The sequence below is a fragment of the Eublepharis macularius genome, chromosome 5 (genome assembly GCF_028583425.1).
Source record: "Eublepharis macularius isolate TG4126 chromosome 5, MPM_Emac_v1.0, whole genome shotgun sequence".
Classification (NCBI taxonomy): Eukaryota; Metazoa; Chordata; class Lepidosauria; order Squamata; family Eublepharidae; genus Eublepharis; species Eublepharis macularius.
This window is the reverse complement of record NC_072794.1, coordinates 78,879,868-78,896,799: the sequence shown is the minus strand read 5'-3', so window position 1 is coordinate 78,896,799 and position 16,932 is coordinate 78,879,868. Positions and strand designations below refer to the sequence as shown.

Sequence of the window (16,932 nt, the reverse complement as noted above, 5' to 3'; positions counted from 1 at the left end):
TGAGCAGCTAAAAGTTTCTTTGTTTTTAGTTGCTGATGCATACAACACTACTGAGGAGAATACAAACAAGTGAAGTCCAAAGTGTTTATTCGTCTAATGGGCAGGGGAAACTTGCATTTTAATTACTTTGCATTACAGGTTTTTCTCTGCTTTAGATTTAAAAAATTGTTGCATTATGTTTATTTTTTAAAAGAGGAAGAATTTATCATTTTTATTAAGTCAAAAATTAATATCTGCTGCTGTAGATGAAGCCTGTTCTAAAAAAAACATTTATTTTAAAAAAGAATGAATACTTAAATATTTTTAAATGAACAATGAAAAATTAATTATTCTCTTTAAGAATAAGTGAGGTAGAAGTCTGTTAATGATCAAAATCATTTTCTATACTTTTGAGCATAGAAGTTATACTGGAGTTTCTGGGAACTCTGTGCCACTACTTTTTACAAAGCTCAGCAACTCAGACAAAGTATTGCTTGCTAAACAGATGTAAAACACAAAGTCTGCTTAGAATAAAGGGCAGCAGACTGTGCGCACATGTTTTGGTTTCATTCATGCTCATCAGCATAGTCTAGCTAGTTGTTTTTGCTCATCTGCTTATGAACTGGCTCAGTGCAATTTTACTGGTAAAGTAACAAGTTGAAGGTGTGGAGGGGGGAGGGTTGGCAACAAAAGTTTGTGGCAAAGCCTCCTGGGAAATATATTTGCATATATCTTCTCACAAAGGCTGACTGCGTCCTGGCTTAGACAGAGTGTTGCTTGATAAACAGATTTAACACACAAATGTCTGTCTGGAATAAACAACAGCAAGCTTTGATTTACATTTCCATTATTAAAGATAATCTCTTTTCCAGTGTAAAGGAATTAAAAGTTCTCTCGTAAAAATAAGACTACTGTTGTGATTTTACCATTCTCAGGAGATGATCAGATACAACTTAGGGTAAACATGCTTGCTAAATATAACTTTGAAATTCAAGGCTAGGGTCACTGGAACAATTAAGAATATCAAACCAAATAGTGAGATAAATTGTGTTGCTGAAGGATAATTGAACATGGTATAAGTTAAGAGGGTGCAAGAATGGAAAGCATTCCATACACTTGTCTGGGCTAATGTCTGTTGCAGAGAAGGATAGAACGGTTTTAGATAGTACCAATAAAAGTACCTTAAGGTTGTCCTGCACACCCTAAATTCTCCTGAGAGAGTACAGACATCCAGAGTTTTCCTCTGTGGTATGCAGTTTGAAGTCTGGGTGGCTCACCTGGCTTTATCTAATCCGTCATGCTGAGACTGGAAACGATGTTTGTCTCCATGCCCTAGTTTATTGTCTCCAGATCTTCTGGACCTTATGCATTCACCAAGGAATCACCTAGCCTGGAGATCAAGCCTTGCAGAAAAGCAAGGAAATGAGGAGTTCCCAGATACCCTTGCCCTGTCAGTGGTCAATCCTGTATGTCTACTGGATTGTTGGCACTGTGAGCCTAGTGACTTCTCACTTCCCTGTGGAACTACGTTAGTGTATAACAGCATTATTTTGGGGAGGAGTAGGCTGTTTTAATCTACAGAGGAAAGGTTTCTTAACACATCTTAAACATTACTTTTGTGATATGAAAGTAATTGGATTATGTTCCAGTGTTATGCCACTCCAATAACACATATTTTAAACATCCACAGGGTTAGGTAGGATGACATGGTTACTTTCTATATCACTTACATGGAAAAAATAGTAAAAAGATTAAAACAATGGGAGAAAAAACATTTACGTATATTGGGGAAGATAAGGGCAGTTAAAATGTTTATAATACCCCAGATGTTATATTTATTTCATGTACTCCCGGAAGAGATACCTAGGAAGCAATTAATTATGTGGGACCAAACAATTAAAAAGTGGGTATTTGGTGGTAAGGAAGCCAGACTACCAAGAAGAGCGATTTACTCACCAAAGGAAGATTTAGGGTTGGGCATTCCACAACTGGAAAGATATTATGGAGCTTTCCAATTAAGAATGTTATTGGAAATGGATGGTAAAAGTTTGGATAAATAGGTGAGATGGGAAGATAATGTAAACAAAGGGATAGGTAAGTTTGGAATATTTACAACGAAGGCGAAAAAAGAAATAGAGAATTCATTAGGCCCGCAACAGTCAGCATTAAAAATTTGGAATAAGAAGAAAGCTACCTGGTTGCCAGTACCTTCAAAATGGAACCCTATTGAATCCTTAAATGAAGTATTTAAAAATTTTGGAACGGATTTTTGGGAGGAACTAAAGCAAAAGGGTTTATACAGAATAAAAGATTTTTATGATTCACAAGGAAATTTGATTCCAATGCAGGAAGTATTGGAGAGAGTGGGAAACCAACCTTGGTTAAAGATTATGGGTCTATATAATTTTATGAAACATAGGAGATATAGCGAAATAGTAAATATGGAAGACAACCCATTTGAAAAATTATATAGTATAAAGGATGTCAATAAGAAGGGTATAGCAAGGAAATTATATAATTTAATGAATAAGGATAGAGAATATATGATCAGGTTGATAAAATCTAAATGGGAGAAAGAGTTAAAATTAACGGATCAGAAGATAGATAAATGAAAGATATAAGGGTAATAAAAATGGAAAAAAATTAAAGAACTGGAGATGAAAGTAATATTGAAATGGTATAGAACTCTCTCCCAATTATCCTATATGATCAAGGGAATGAAATCGGAATGTTGGCATTGTAATAGAATAAAAAGCTACTATGCTCACTTATGGTGGGAATGCTATAAAGTAACAGTCTTCTGGCAAATGATATTGGGAAAGGTGAAGGAGCTTTGCGATGTTGAGATAAATTTAAATGGAGAGATCCTATTTATGGGCATCTGGGGGAATAATAAAGTACAGGAAAATAGACAGCACTTGTTAAAAGCCATGATTATAGCTGCCCATGCTGTAATAGCATATGGATGGAAAGATGCCTCTAAATGGACTTTGGAAAGATGGAATTGGTATTTATATGAATGGATCCAATCAGACATTCTATCAATACTAAAATAGGATAAGACATGGGAAAATAAGACATTAATGATAAGGAAGAAATGGTCTAGATATATAAGATGGGTAAGAGGAGGAGAGACCAACCAAATTATATTAACGAAACTCCAGAGACTGTGCTCATGGTTAAAGATATAAAGTAGATGGTTCTTGTGGTCATTCCTCTTGGGGAGGGGGGGGGAGAAAAGGGGGGAAACAAGTCTGTATTGGATGTATGGATAGTTAAATGTATTCTATATGTATATGTACATGAAGTATAGATTGTATGTGGACATAATGCATACATCAGTACAATAAAAAAAATGAAACTGAAGATAAATAAAATTTTAAAAATTCAAAAAACCTTTCTATATCACTTAGAGCTTTTCATGCTATAAATACGTTTGACTTCTACTGCATCATGCACCTTTTCTTCATAAAGAAAAATGCTTATACCCTAATCCTAAACATTTTGATTCAAAACTAGCGGTGGGCACAAACAGGAAAAAAAAATGAACACGATGTTCGTTGTTCATTGCCATCCACGAACAGGGCACAAACAACCATGAACATGACCCTGTTCACGAACATGTTCGTGATTGGCTGTTCATGGGAGGGAGGGGGGAGACTTTGAAGGGAAGGAGGTTCCCCGCTCCGTTTGCAAGAGGCGTGGAGAACCTCCTTCCCTTCAAAGTCTCCCTCCTTCCAGTGGGCTGGAGGGAGAGAGGGGAGACTCTGATCCCATGCCTGATCCTGGCTGGGTGAAAGGGGGCAGGCATTGCCTCCTGCTCTGCACCTGAACCCGAATGAGTGAGGGGGGGCGGGCATTGTCAACTGCTCCACTCCTGATTCCAGCTGAGTGAAGGGGCGGGCATTACCACCTGCTCTGTGCCTGATCCCAGCTGGGTGAAGCAGGGTGGGCATTGCCACTTGCTCTGCTCCTGGTCCCGGCTGGATGAAGAAAGGGTGGGAATTGCCTCCTGCTCTGCACCTGATTCTGGCTGGGTGAAGTGGGAAGGGCATTGCCACCTGCTCCAGATCCCAGACGGATGAAGTGGGGGCGGGCATTGCTTCCTGCTCTTTGTCTGATTTCAGTCAGGTGAATAGGAGTGGGCATTGCTGCCTGCTCTTGCCCAAACCTGGATAGGTGAAGGGGGAAGTGGTCATTGCCTCCTGCTCTACTCTTGATCCTAGCTGAGTGAAGGGGGTGGACATTTCCACCTGCTCCACACCTGATCCCAGCTGGCTGATGAGGGGCAGGCATTGCCACTTGCTCTGCTCCTGATACCAGCTGAGTGAACGCAGGGGGCAGGAATTGCCACCTGATCCACTCCTGATCCACCTGGGTGAAGGCGGGGTGCAGGCATTGCCACCTGCTCAGTTTACGATCTCGGATGGGGGAAGGGGGAAGCAGGTGTTACCACCTGCTTTGCTCCTGATCTGAGCTGGGTGAAGAGGTAATGGGCATTGCCACCTTCTCCGCTCCTGTTCCCAGCTGGGTGATGGTGGGGGGGGCATTGCCACCTACTCCACTCATTCCAGCTATGTGAATGCAGAGCATGGGTATTGTCACCTTCTTTGTTCCTGGTCCTGGCTGGCTGAAGGCAGGGAGTGGGCATTGCCACCTGCTCAGTGCTTGGTCCTTTCCACTTAAAGGGTGAATGGGCATTGCCACCTACTCTGCTCCTGGTCCCAGATGGGTGAAGAGGGGTGGGCATTGCCTCCTGCTCCGTGCCTGATTCCAGCCAGGTGAATAGGGGCGGGCATTGCTGCATGCTTCGTGCCTGATTCCAGCTGGGTGAATGGGGGTAGGCATTGCCACATGCTCCACTCTTGATCCCAGATGGGTGAAGGGGGGTGGACATTTCCACCTGCTCTGCTTCTGATCCCGGCTGGGTAAAGGAGGGGGCAGGCATTGCTACCTGCTCCACTCTTGATCTCAGCTGGGTGAAGGTGGGCGGGCAGGCATTGCCACTTGCACCACACCTGGCCCCAGCCTGGACTTCCTGCTCTCTGGAGGTCTGGCTGCCTCATCTGGGCTTCCCTTCACAGCAGTACCCTCTGGAGGCACACCAGGGTAGGAAGTAAGTTTTCTTGAATATACTTAGCCTTTTATATAGTAGGACATTACCTGAAAAAATACATTTCAATTGAGGCATTCCACATATTCTGTTGCGTGACTGAATGATTTACGTTCACATGTGAACTGTGTAATAATTTTTTATTTTGATCTTGTATTCATAGTCTTCTGCAAATATACATTTCATTTTTACCCTATAGAAATTATTTTTTCCATGGGTGAGGAATATCAAGATTCTTCTCAGTGTTGATTGCTGACAGATTTATGTATCTACATAGCCATTTCCCCAAATTCTTTTTGGGAAAATAGAAGGCAGGACTCAATTAAAAAGAACAAGAAGCTGCCAGATTAGCGAAAAGGCTGCAGCCTTCTGTGGTTTTGAAGCCTGATACATTTTCAGGATTAGAGTTAGGATTTTAATATAATATTCCTATGTCTGTGAAAGAAATCCTATCTGTATTGGTTTTAAAAAGTCCAGAAAACCTATGCATGGAATCCAATGCTACATCTAAAGCTGAATATTTTCCTCATCTGTTACCTAGTTTATTCATCAGTACAGAAAATAATATTGCTTTGGTTCTATTTTTATATTCTGTCATTACATGTTACTTAATAACTCTGCTAGCAGTACCATAACATACTCAGTAGTATTACTACATAGTTCTAATTGATTTCTGTTGTATAAAACCTCCTCATAGGCTTCCTAAACCTCCCAAACAAATTTTGAGATTTGTTATGATCTTACAACTAAGAAACCTTAAGAAACTAAGGTTTCTTAAAACTAGAATCCTAGATAAACTTACACACAAATTCTTCAAGATAATGCTTGTAGTTCCATATAATTTATTACATTCAAACTTGAACACTGGTCACAATCCATTTGAAATCTCATTGACTTCAAGGACAGAATTGTGCTTGTGCTTAACTTAGTCATACTGAAATTAATAAATTTTTAAAATCATACATTTAGATGGATTTTGCCTGTTCTGTTTATGTAATTTTCTGTCTTGTTACTAGCCATCACTTAAAATTGCATTAAAATGTCACATTTAAACATTTAAAAATGTACATGAATCTGGCATGTTTGGGGTTTGTGCATGCATCTTGCACCCAATTGCTAACATAGATGTCTTGAAACATATGAATACAGGTGCTCAGTTTAACAAGAGTTAATTCCTTTCCTCAGATAACTAGGATTTTAAACCAGGGTTTCACTTGATAACTTGGGTGGGAGGAAGTAAAACTAACTGTAGTTTAACAACAAACCTACATTTGTACATCTTGCTAAGAGGAGCTACAGTTTAAACATAGTTTTCAGCATAAGGAATAAAAGTGAAGAATGTGGGTATGTGAACATGGAACAGCCACAATTTGTGCACATTTTTCTTTTACTAATATGAAGGGACAAAGTGGTACTGAAAAACCAATATCCAGATCTTCGGCCTCATTATTTATAATTTATTTGTGATTGACACACATTTCCAAACTGTTCCAAACTGAAACATATTCTAGAGTATTTTTATGTTTTGATGCAATATCCTAGGTATTCATGTATACCTTTATTAATTATGCTTTATTAGTTTATATCTTTGTTCTTTAGGCTTTTACTAGTTTATACATAGTGACAGCAGGTTAAAATTCCTGAATATTCACAATGTTCTTCATAGTGATTTGCAATCATTAGTCTGTATTTGCTTAAAAGCAAGAAGGTTTTACGTTAAAGGGTTACATTAAAAATGTAAAAATTATTATTTCAACGTGTCCATTGCAGTGCTATGATACCTGAGGGGTAATGTTGTCATTCTGTTGATATTCCATTTTATCACAGGTAGATGAGCTTGCATTAACTCTTCCTCTTTCGGAAATACAGCGAAACTTCAGACATTTTTTGTTGCATCTTAACTTTTCATGAACTCAAATATGGGTTTGCTTCAGATGGGCATTAATTAATGACTAAGTTTATTTGAAGAAAGGCATTTGGTATTTTATCCCTCTTCCATATAAAGTTAATAACATATTTGTCTAAGAGAAGCAAACTTGTTACAAAATATAATCTTTTTTTAGTCTAAAACATTAATGCTGGAACTTATTGTACCAAGGTTCAGTGGCATTTCAACAACAAATCCATTGTGTTCACAGGTACCCAGGGGAATAAAAAGAGAAAGGTGGTAAAATAGTGGTAGAATGGATGAGGTGATAGAATGGGCTGCACCATTTCAGGCTGCAGCAGGTGAATTCCAACTCTGAATGTTCTTAATATAAAAACTCCAAGCTAATAGAAAGCCAGCACAGCAGAAAGAAAAGTTTCCCCCACTATTTCTGTGCTAGTTTTCTATTTGTTTGAAGTTTTTATGTCAAGGAACATTTTTCTGTTTCTAGGGTGTTTTAACATAGTGGAACATTACAAAAGGTGGTCTTTCACCTGCAGCCTATTCTGCCACAACAGTGTTCTGACATCTTATTCCTACCTAATTTTCTGGCATGGGAAATCTTAATTTTTCTATAGATTACAGCAAACTGTGAAGTGTTTTCCTCGGTTAGCTGTGGTTTGTTTGCATGGGTAGACACCAAGATTCAAAGGGCTAGTTTAGGCATTGCCAGTTGAAGTTTTGACCTTTTTTTGTTCCAGCAGTTGATGCCCATCAAAAACTGCTTGTGACATCTCCACGTGTCCAAACTGGCATGTCATGTAACATGGCAGGCTGCTTTTTGAGAAAAGCCTCTTGGGAGCTCAGCACGATCCTTTGGATCCTGGGCAGTAGGATTAAAAAAAACCCTTTGCAAACAATGAGTTCAAAAGGCCAATAAATGAAAACTGTAACCCTGACACCTTTCTGTAGGATCTGCAAGGTAAACAACAGAGTGATCCATTCTCTGCAGCAGTCACTGGAGATGTCATCATTCTTGCTGAGCTAATGTAATTCCAAAATGCCAATTATGATGCCAAGATCTTTTTTTTTACTATTTCTTCTTCAAAAATATATTTACAATTCTCATTTATCATAAAAATATAAAATAAAAACCCCAATAATGGGAATTTACAATTGCAATATGATTCCTTAGTTATAGGAAGGAAAACTAATTCTCCTTCTCCCTCCCCCCCCATTCACCCTATACTATTTATTATGATCTGTTCAATTCATAAATGTCTACCATATTTTTAAAAAAACCTGATCCAGTATGTTTACATGTTCATAAATGTGAACTATTTCACATATATATTGCTTATGGGGATTTCAAATATTCAGTGAGAGGTCATCATGCTACTGTAACATTGACCGGGATCCAGAATAATCTTCTATCAATCCCACTGGATTTCCATGAAATGCTGCTCTTGTGAGATAGAGGACCATGAAAAACTGCAGCTAAAAGGGGGATTGAGCAGAAAGTGCCCTTTCTGTTGATAGAAAATTTAGTTTGGTTCCAGCTCATTGTCCTTTTCCTCTACTTATTTATATTTGACCCAGACTTTTTCAAGAGTTTATCCATCATTATAATATCCTGTACTTCTTATGCAGGAATATTTAGCCATTGTTCATGGGTTTTTACAGTGTAGAATAATAAAATATTTATTTATATATCAACTTTTCTGAGGCACCAAGAAAAGAGAATACACAGCCTTGTGAGCATCATAGCTTTCCAAGTGCTTGCGGATTTTAATGCATGGATTCAAAGATGTGATCTTCTTCATGCAAATTAGAGGGGACCTGAGACTCATGAAAAACGCATCTAAATGTTTTCCCATGGTAACATTTCCTAGAACATGAAGGCAGCAAATCATCATGCTGGGAGATTATGTGGCAGGTTGCGATTCAAACATACAACTCCCTGCATGCATATCTCAGACAGGACTGTCTCTGAAAGGCTTTGTCAGATGTTCTGCTGAACATTTGGATTAGATTTTGTACTTTAATTTTGAAGTTCATTTTTCAGCTTCATTTTTGCCCCATATTACTGTAAACTAGAAAAACTTGTAATTAGTGGCATTACACTGTTGCAGTTGAGTTTAGGTTAAGGCTGCTTCTCATGGCATTTTCACATAATAGATTAAATAGTCATTATTTGGGGAAACTGTTTTATGTGCCAAAGTAGGTGCATATATGTGTGATTAAAGCCCAAAACGTTTTTTGGTGATTTATGGATGTTCATTTCTAAATTGGTTGCGTGTACTAAGCTTTTCATATATAAATCTTCATTAAAAAGTGACTTTCCAGAATACTCTTGTGTCTTCAAGGTTCAATATGCATAGCATTGCTGAATTCAGAGTTACAGCTTTATCCTGTATCTATTTGGAAGCAAATCTTCCTTATTTTAGCATAATTTATTTCCAAGAAAATATGTTTAGAGTTGCCGCCTGAGTCTTGGATTTACTCCTGAGTTTCTACTGCTAAACTATAAAGATAGTAATCCCTGGAATTACTGTGGGTTGGTTGATTGCCTTTATATAGTAAATTAAGAGATATTTGATAGGAAGAATAGTTCTTCTGGTTGTCCCTTATTATCTAGGACTATATTATCTAGGACTGTCTCTAACCCAAGTGGGTTAGAGACAGTATCTAAAGATGGAAGAATGTTGAATGTTCACAGGTCTTTATTTAGGCCACAATTCATTCAGAAGTTTCTGAGAATTAAAGTAACTTGGTAAGTCACCAACAGTATATAGTAATATAAACATGAAAAGGTTAATTTCTCAGCTGGAAGCCAATAGTACATTTAAAATGATTATTATAATATTAAAACTCAACACAGGGTTTCAAATCCTAAGGCTTTGGATATCTGAGCATTGTTAAGATCTTGCTTAATTATTAATTTTATAGTACAATTTCTGATATAGTTTGAGAAATCAGAAATGAATTGCTTCACTTAAAATATGATAATAAAAATCAAGTGAAAAGATATTACCCTGCCTAGTTTCATTTACTAGTTGTAAAAAAAATGCCTAGTACATTTTCATTTGAATATTCAGCCTTTGGAAAACATCTGCCACCTTTCCATAGTGGAATCCTGTCATTGTTGGCCATTTTTTTATGTTTTTCAGATTCAAGTCAGTCTGAAAGTCCAAGCCAGCCAAGTGATGCTGATATTAAGGACCAGCCAGAAAATGGTGAGTCTGTGCCTACTGATGCTTTGAAATCTATTCATCCATATTATCCATATTCTGTTTTGGTTTTCATTTACAAAAACATCACAGTGTCAAAATAGAAGAGACATTGGGAGATACATGATCATTCTCAAGGCTTTTAAAAAACTGAAATGCACCATAACAGTGGGAGATAGAGGCCTTGATTATGAGGCCCTGCAATGGATCCAGTGGAAAGAATTTTGCTTCACTGAAATAACTGAGCTCCAGCCCCTAAGGGGCTTGCCTCAGACCTGGTAGGAGGATATAGTGGTCTAGGAGATGATCACAGCATCTCATGGACATGCTTTGATTGGACATGTTGGGAACTAGCCCTGCATGCCAAACAAAATGCGTTAGAGGGCTGTCATTGTCTATCCCTTCTCTAATAACACTGGGAACACTTACATACTTTAAATCCTTCTTATCTACTTATTTTTATTGGTGTATGTACTAGTGGTCAGCCTTTGCATAAGGACTCTCAAGTAGACTGTGGAACGCTTCCTGCTGGGCCACGTGTTCACATAGTACTGCCTCTCCTCTTTTGCTTCCTTTGGGAAAGACTCCTGTAGAGAGTAAGGGCCTGTCTTTGTATGCATGCAGTGATGTTAAGTCACTCATTTGTAGAAAGAATTCCTCTGTGGCTCTGATCATTAGCTTGCTGTGTACACCTCCTGGTGCTTTGCCTGTTTCTCTGTTCCTAGCTTTCTCGTTCAACTGCCCCTTGTTCCTGGCCTTGACACCAGTGAGGACCTACTTCTGGTCCTTCCCCTTCTTACCTCTTTACTCTCATGTCATGTGATTTCTTGTCATATATTTGTTGCTGTGTCGGCCCTGAACCTGAAAAGGTTGAAATCACTGTTCTAGACCAGATGATCCAGGAAGCTGCTATAGGCTGTCACTTAAAATTCAGTTAGCGTATCCTCTGTAGCTCTTCTTTAATAGCAGGGTTGGTGCCCTTTGCAAGGTCTGTCCAGACCTGCATAGAATAAAGTGGTGGAGTAAGTCCTTTTTTCTTAGAAAACTGCATTAAATTCATTGGAATATGTTTGCACATGGTACAGTTGTGAAAACTCAGATTCTAAAAAGGACATATTTCTTCAGGAAGAAGAAAGAATAATTTATGAAAAACTGCAAAGACTAGTTCTGGGATAGAGAAATGGAATGTGTAAGAATGAAAGTCCAGCAGCATCTCTAATCAACATGTATTTTTGTGGTTTAACAGCCAGAAGTTCATATTATAAAAGTTTTAATTGTAAATTTAGTATTAATTAGTGCAGCTATGGTTGTTGTGGGTTTTCCGGGCTGTATTGCTGTGGTCTTGGCATTGTAGTTCCTGACGTTTCGCCAGCAGCTGTGGCTGGCATCTTCAGAGGTGTAGCACCAAAGGACAGAGATCTCTCAGTGTCCAGCTGTGCAGCTGTTCTCCAGTGTTTGTTGAATTAATTCTTCATTTAAGATAACAGATATTAACTTTTTTTTAAAAAAAGTCTTCAATCTCTAACTCAAACATTTTTAAATAATAGAATGCATTCTTTGTTCTTTAAGCAGCAAGAACCTTAACTATATCTTAGAAAATAAAAGGCTCCTTGTTGTTCCTAACAGTAAAAAATACTAAATGATATGCAACAACTTACAAAACCAGTTTGTCAACCCTTCTGGTAAATTGCAGTGAGCTTGTTAATGTAGTGTAAGAATTCGTTCATTTATCTACTTAATTATTTATTTACATTGGATTGGGCACACTTTAACATCCTGATTCAAAGTAATGTTTGGGCGGGGGTGGGGGGACGAAAAGTGCAATCCAACTAAAGTAAAATGATTTCAATTCAATGGGATTTATATCAGTGGCATTTTAGTATATGCTTTCAGTCAGTTTCACTGAATACTGATTCTTAGCATTTATATAACATTATCAGTCTTCTTAGCAGCCCTGTAAAGTTGTCCAGTATTAATTTTTTTATTAGTTTTTCCATTAGGGGTAGGGGAGAGGGGGGAAACAAGAGACAAAAATATCATACATTCTTCTTGAAACAACATTCTGCTTATCCACATTTTCCACACTGCTCATCACTTAACTGTGATTACTAGTAAGAAATTACAATATTGCCTTCATATAATTACTACATTTGAATCTTTATATTTGTTTCTCATCCAGTTGTAAAAGGGGGTCCATGGTACAGCAAAATCTTCTTCCATTTGTCCTTTCATTAATAAAGTTAGTCTAGTTCCGCATTTCCATTATCTTCGCTATTAACTCCTCCTGCTGGGGTATGACTGGTCTTTTCCAATAAAACACTAGTAGAATTCTTGCTGTTGTCACTGCATGTATAATAAAATATTTCTGATCTTTGTCCAAATCTTCTGGTATACAGTTTAACAAAAATATTTCAGGTTTCAATGGAATTACAATCTGTAAAATTGTTTGTAAAAGTCTATGAACTATTATCCAAAATTTATGTACTTCTTTGCAAGACCACCGCATATGATAAAATGTTCCCTTACGTTTCTCACACTTCCAGCAGTTATTAGATACGTTTTTATACATTTTGGCAAGTCTATCTGGTGTTAAATACCATCTATAGAATATCTTATATAAGTTCTCTTTAAATGACACTGACTTGGTTATTTTAACATTCTCTTTCCATACCTTATTCCATTGCATTCGATCTATAGTATATCCTAAATTTTGTGTCCATTTGTTCTTATATTCTTCTACCCCTCTTTTTTTCTTCATTTGCATTAGAAATATATACATCTTTTTAATCAGCTTTTCATCCGAATCACATAACAGTTTTTCAAAAGTATTTTGCTCTAAGTGGGAACCTCCCAATTTTTTATCTTTATTATACCTAGATTCTACCTGGGTCCTTGACCAGCAATCTAAATTGAAGCCTTGTTTCTGTAATTCTTCTTTTGTTTTTAATTTTCCTTCATCATCTAATAAGTCTTTATATCTAATCAATCTGTCTACTGAGAATACATTAGGTTGTGAGAACACTTCTAAAGGTGATACCCATTGTGGAGTTTTAGAGTAAATCTGTGATATAGTTCTTTCCCATACTAATATAAGAGACTTTCTAATCCAGTAGTTCTTAAAATATTTGTGACCCTTTGTTTTCCTGTACCATAGAAAAGCATACCATCCCAACTGCAAATCATGCCCTTCTGTTGCCAAAAGTCTTTGATTCTCTAAGAGTATCCACTTTATCGCCCATACTAAGCAACACACTTTATGATACATTTTCCAGTCTGGTAAAGCAAAGCCTGCATTTTCTTTCACATCTTGGAAGTGTTTTCAGTTTAATTCTTGGTTTCTTCCCTTGCCAAACAAATTTGGACACTGTCTTATTTAGCTCTTCAAAAACGGATTTGTTGATACATATCGGGATAGTTTAGTACAGAAATATAATACATGGTAGTATATTCATTATGACCATTGCAATTCTTCCCAACAGCGAGAGACGAAGTTCTTTCCATCTTTCTAGATCCTTTTTGATCTCTTGAACCAACTTCCCATGGTTATCTTTCATTAACCAACTACACTTCGCTGTTAAGTATACCCCTAAATATTTTACTTTCTTCTCTAGCTGAAATCCAGTCAGTCTAATTAATTCCATATTTTGGGACATTGTCATTTTTTTAGTTACCACTTTTGTTTTCTGGTAATTAATCCTCATTCCGGTCATCGAGCCATATTCTTTAAGATGGTACATTAGTTGTTTGGGAACTCCCGGTTTGGATCTATGGCGGTCTGACGTGGTCCAGGAAGCTGGACCATCCGAGTTGCTGTTTTTTAGGTTGGCAGGTGTCTTGACCACCTGCATCCCCCCGCTTCCAGGAAGAAAGTGGGCAGGAACGCTTGTAGCCCTGAGAGTGAGTGATCTTGGCGGAGGGGGGGTTCTAAATCAAGGACTCTCCCCCTGCCTTGAGGTCCCCTCGAAGAAGGACGGCTGTTATCTCTGCAGCAGCTTTGGAGTCAACGAATTGGCATAAGATCGTCATACCCAAGCCTCAGTAACAAATTTGAGTGAAGATTGGCAAAAGAAGCAGCAATTACAACCCGAAAGAAGAGATTAAGAGATAAAGATTACTATCTCCCCATACGGACGCGATTTCGGCTTAAAGACTAACACTTTAATTGGAATCAAAAATCTAATTAAAGGGGAAGAGCTATTAATGCCACCCATGGAAAAATTTGGAGAATTTGAAAAACTTTAAAATGTAAATGAGCCAAAAAGAACTTGTTTACATACCTGTGGTTTGGGAGATAGCGACGTGAAGGGAAGGAGCGTGGGAAGCGGCAGAAGTATCACAAGAAGATAGTTTGTTTACAAGAGCAATGAGATGCATAAAGAAAGGCAGGAAGTACGTCGGAGAACCAACGGAAGGAAAACATCAGAGGATCGACAGAGGAACTGAAGAGGAAACGGAAGTACACCATTTTAAGAAAGGGAAAGGTTGAATGCTTCATCATAGAGTTTACCATAGAGAAAAGACGCCTGACATTTTGGAACTGTATTAAATTTGAAAAGGCATTTACAAATATAAAAATTGGCAAGCAAGAAAATAGAGCTTAGAAAGAGAGCGGACTCCTGGGCAGGTACTAAAGCAAGCCCAATGATGTCGAAAAAAGATAAAGACTGGCAGACGGCTATTGAAAACTTGGATAAAAAGTTAACAGAGGGCAGTGTCATGGCCCAGCCTGGGCTCAGTGAGAGCGAGGACTCCTCCTCAGGAGGAGAGGGGCTTCGTGTAGCCAGCCAGGACTCCTCAGGAGAAGAGGAGCTCCATGCAGCCAGCCCTGACTCAGCAGAGGCTGGTAATCAGGAGCCACAGCTGTTGGCTAATCGGAGCCTACAGCCAGCAGCTGAAGCAGAGCCATCAGTACTCTCCAGCCCCAGCACCACAGGGGAAGTGCAGCCAGGGACTTCCACAGGGGAAGCTCAGTCAGGGACTGCCAGCACCACAGGGGAAGCCCAGCCAGAGGCTTCCACCCCCCCAGGTTCACCCACACCCAGAGAACGCCGCAGACAGCGCCAGAGACTGGAGCTGCAGGAGAGACGGCGCAGTGCTCATCTCCTGAGCCAACGCCAGCTGCTGGAGAGTGATGATGTGTAGCTTCAGGATGGAGCCCCAGCAGCTGGCTGAAAACCATGCCTGGCTATAAAAGCCAGTCAGGAGCAACAGCCAGGCGTGGAAGCAACGTGTCTACTGCCTGCAACCACTCCGTGCTCCGTGAACCTTGCCCGTGCCTACTGTTGGACCTGACACTACCGGTAACTGACCTTGGACTGTGCCTGACCTTGCTCTTGGACTCTGGACTCAACTCTGGCATTAGCTTGTGCTCTGACCACTGCTTTGACTTGGCTTTTGGCTCCTGAAACTCCCTCTGGACTTGGTATCAAGGTTTGGACCTGCACCACCCTGCTTGGGCTGGCCCAGCCCGTGACAGGCAATAAGGAGCTTAATGAGACTATACAAAAATCACAACAAACATTGTTAAAGGATATTAAAGAAGCAATAAAATTAGAAGTGGCAGAACTGGTAAAAAATATTGATGAGATCAGAAAAGAGCTCCAAGTAACCCAACAGAAGGTTCAGGATGTGGAGAAAAATCCAGAAAATTTGGCTACAAATTTAAAGGTAGAGACTTTAGTGTTAAGTGACAGGATGGCAGTCATGGAATGTAAAATTATGGGAAAACAACAGATTTAGAGGCGTCCCGGAATCTATGTCAAAATCAGCTCAGGAGCAGATCACAGAAATACTAGTAGATTTTTTAAATAAACAACCAGAAGAGATTGCAGCTAATTTGGATGTAGTTTACAGAATTAATTCAAGCTATGCACTGCAAAAAGACTTGCCAAGAGATATCATTTACCGATTAAGTACAAAAAGAATGAAGGAAGAAATTATCAGGAAGCATTTTGAGAGCCCATTAGTGATCGAGGGAAAATGTGTGAGAATTATGAGTTACCAAGGAGAATTTTGTTGGAGAGGAAGAAATACCGAGATTTAACCCAGAAACTAAAAACTCTGAACATAAGGTACAGATGGGAAATACCAGAAGAGCATTTTATAAATTTTATGCCAAGTTGTACCAGAAAAAACTTGTGGACATCAATTTGATTGATGAATATCTTCAAAATATAAATTTTCCAATTATACCGAATAAATTGAAAGAGAGATTAAATGCTAAAATTACAGAACTGGAAATTACCGAGGCAATACAAGCAACAAAATTGGGAAAGGCACCAGGACCAGATGGAATATCTGCCAAGTTTTATAAGATGATGGCTAAAGATTTGGCACCATTGTTGCAGAAGGTAATGAATGGAATATTGGAAGGAAAAGGATTGCCCGATATGTGGAATGAAGCAAATATTACATTAATACCAAAAGAGGAGCAAGATTTACTGAATGTGAAAAACTATCGACCAATATCTCTAACAAATAATGACTATAAAATTTTTGCTAAGCTATTAGCAGAAAGGCTAAAAGGTTGGTTGATGGAATTTGTGGCAGAAGAACAAGCAGGTTTTTTACCAGAGAGACAAATTAAAGATAAGTGGTAATAAATGCATTAGAATATTACGAAAAACATCCGGGGAAGGAGGTTGGCTTTTTTTTTGTGGATGCAGAGAAGGCCTTTGATAATTTGAACTGGGATTTTATTTTTGCAGTTATGGAAAAGATGCAGATGGGCAAGGAATTTATAC

The 16,932-nt window shown here is 38.6% G+C and overlaps 1 protein-coding gene across 2 annotated transcripts in view; it reads left to right on the top strand.

Annotated features, from left to right (window-relative positions):
• Positions 1 to 16,932, top strand: part of NFIA (nuclear factor I A) — a 448,502-nt gene that overhangs the window by 236,946 nt on the left and 194,624 nt on the right. For both annotated transcript variants that reach the window (XM_054981696.1, XM_054981695.1), the window contains exon 3: positions 10,130 to 10,195. In XM_054981696.1, coding sequence (XP_054837671.1) covers positions 10,130 to 10,195 — 66 coding nt within the window. The remainder of the gene's footprint in view (positions 1 to 10,129; positions 10,196 to 16,932) is intronic.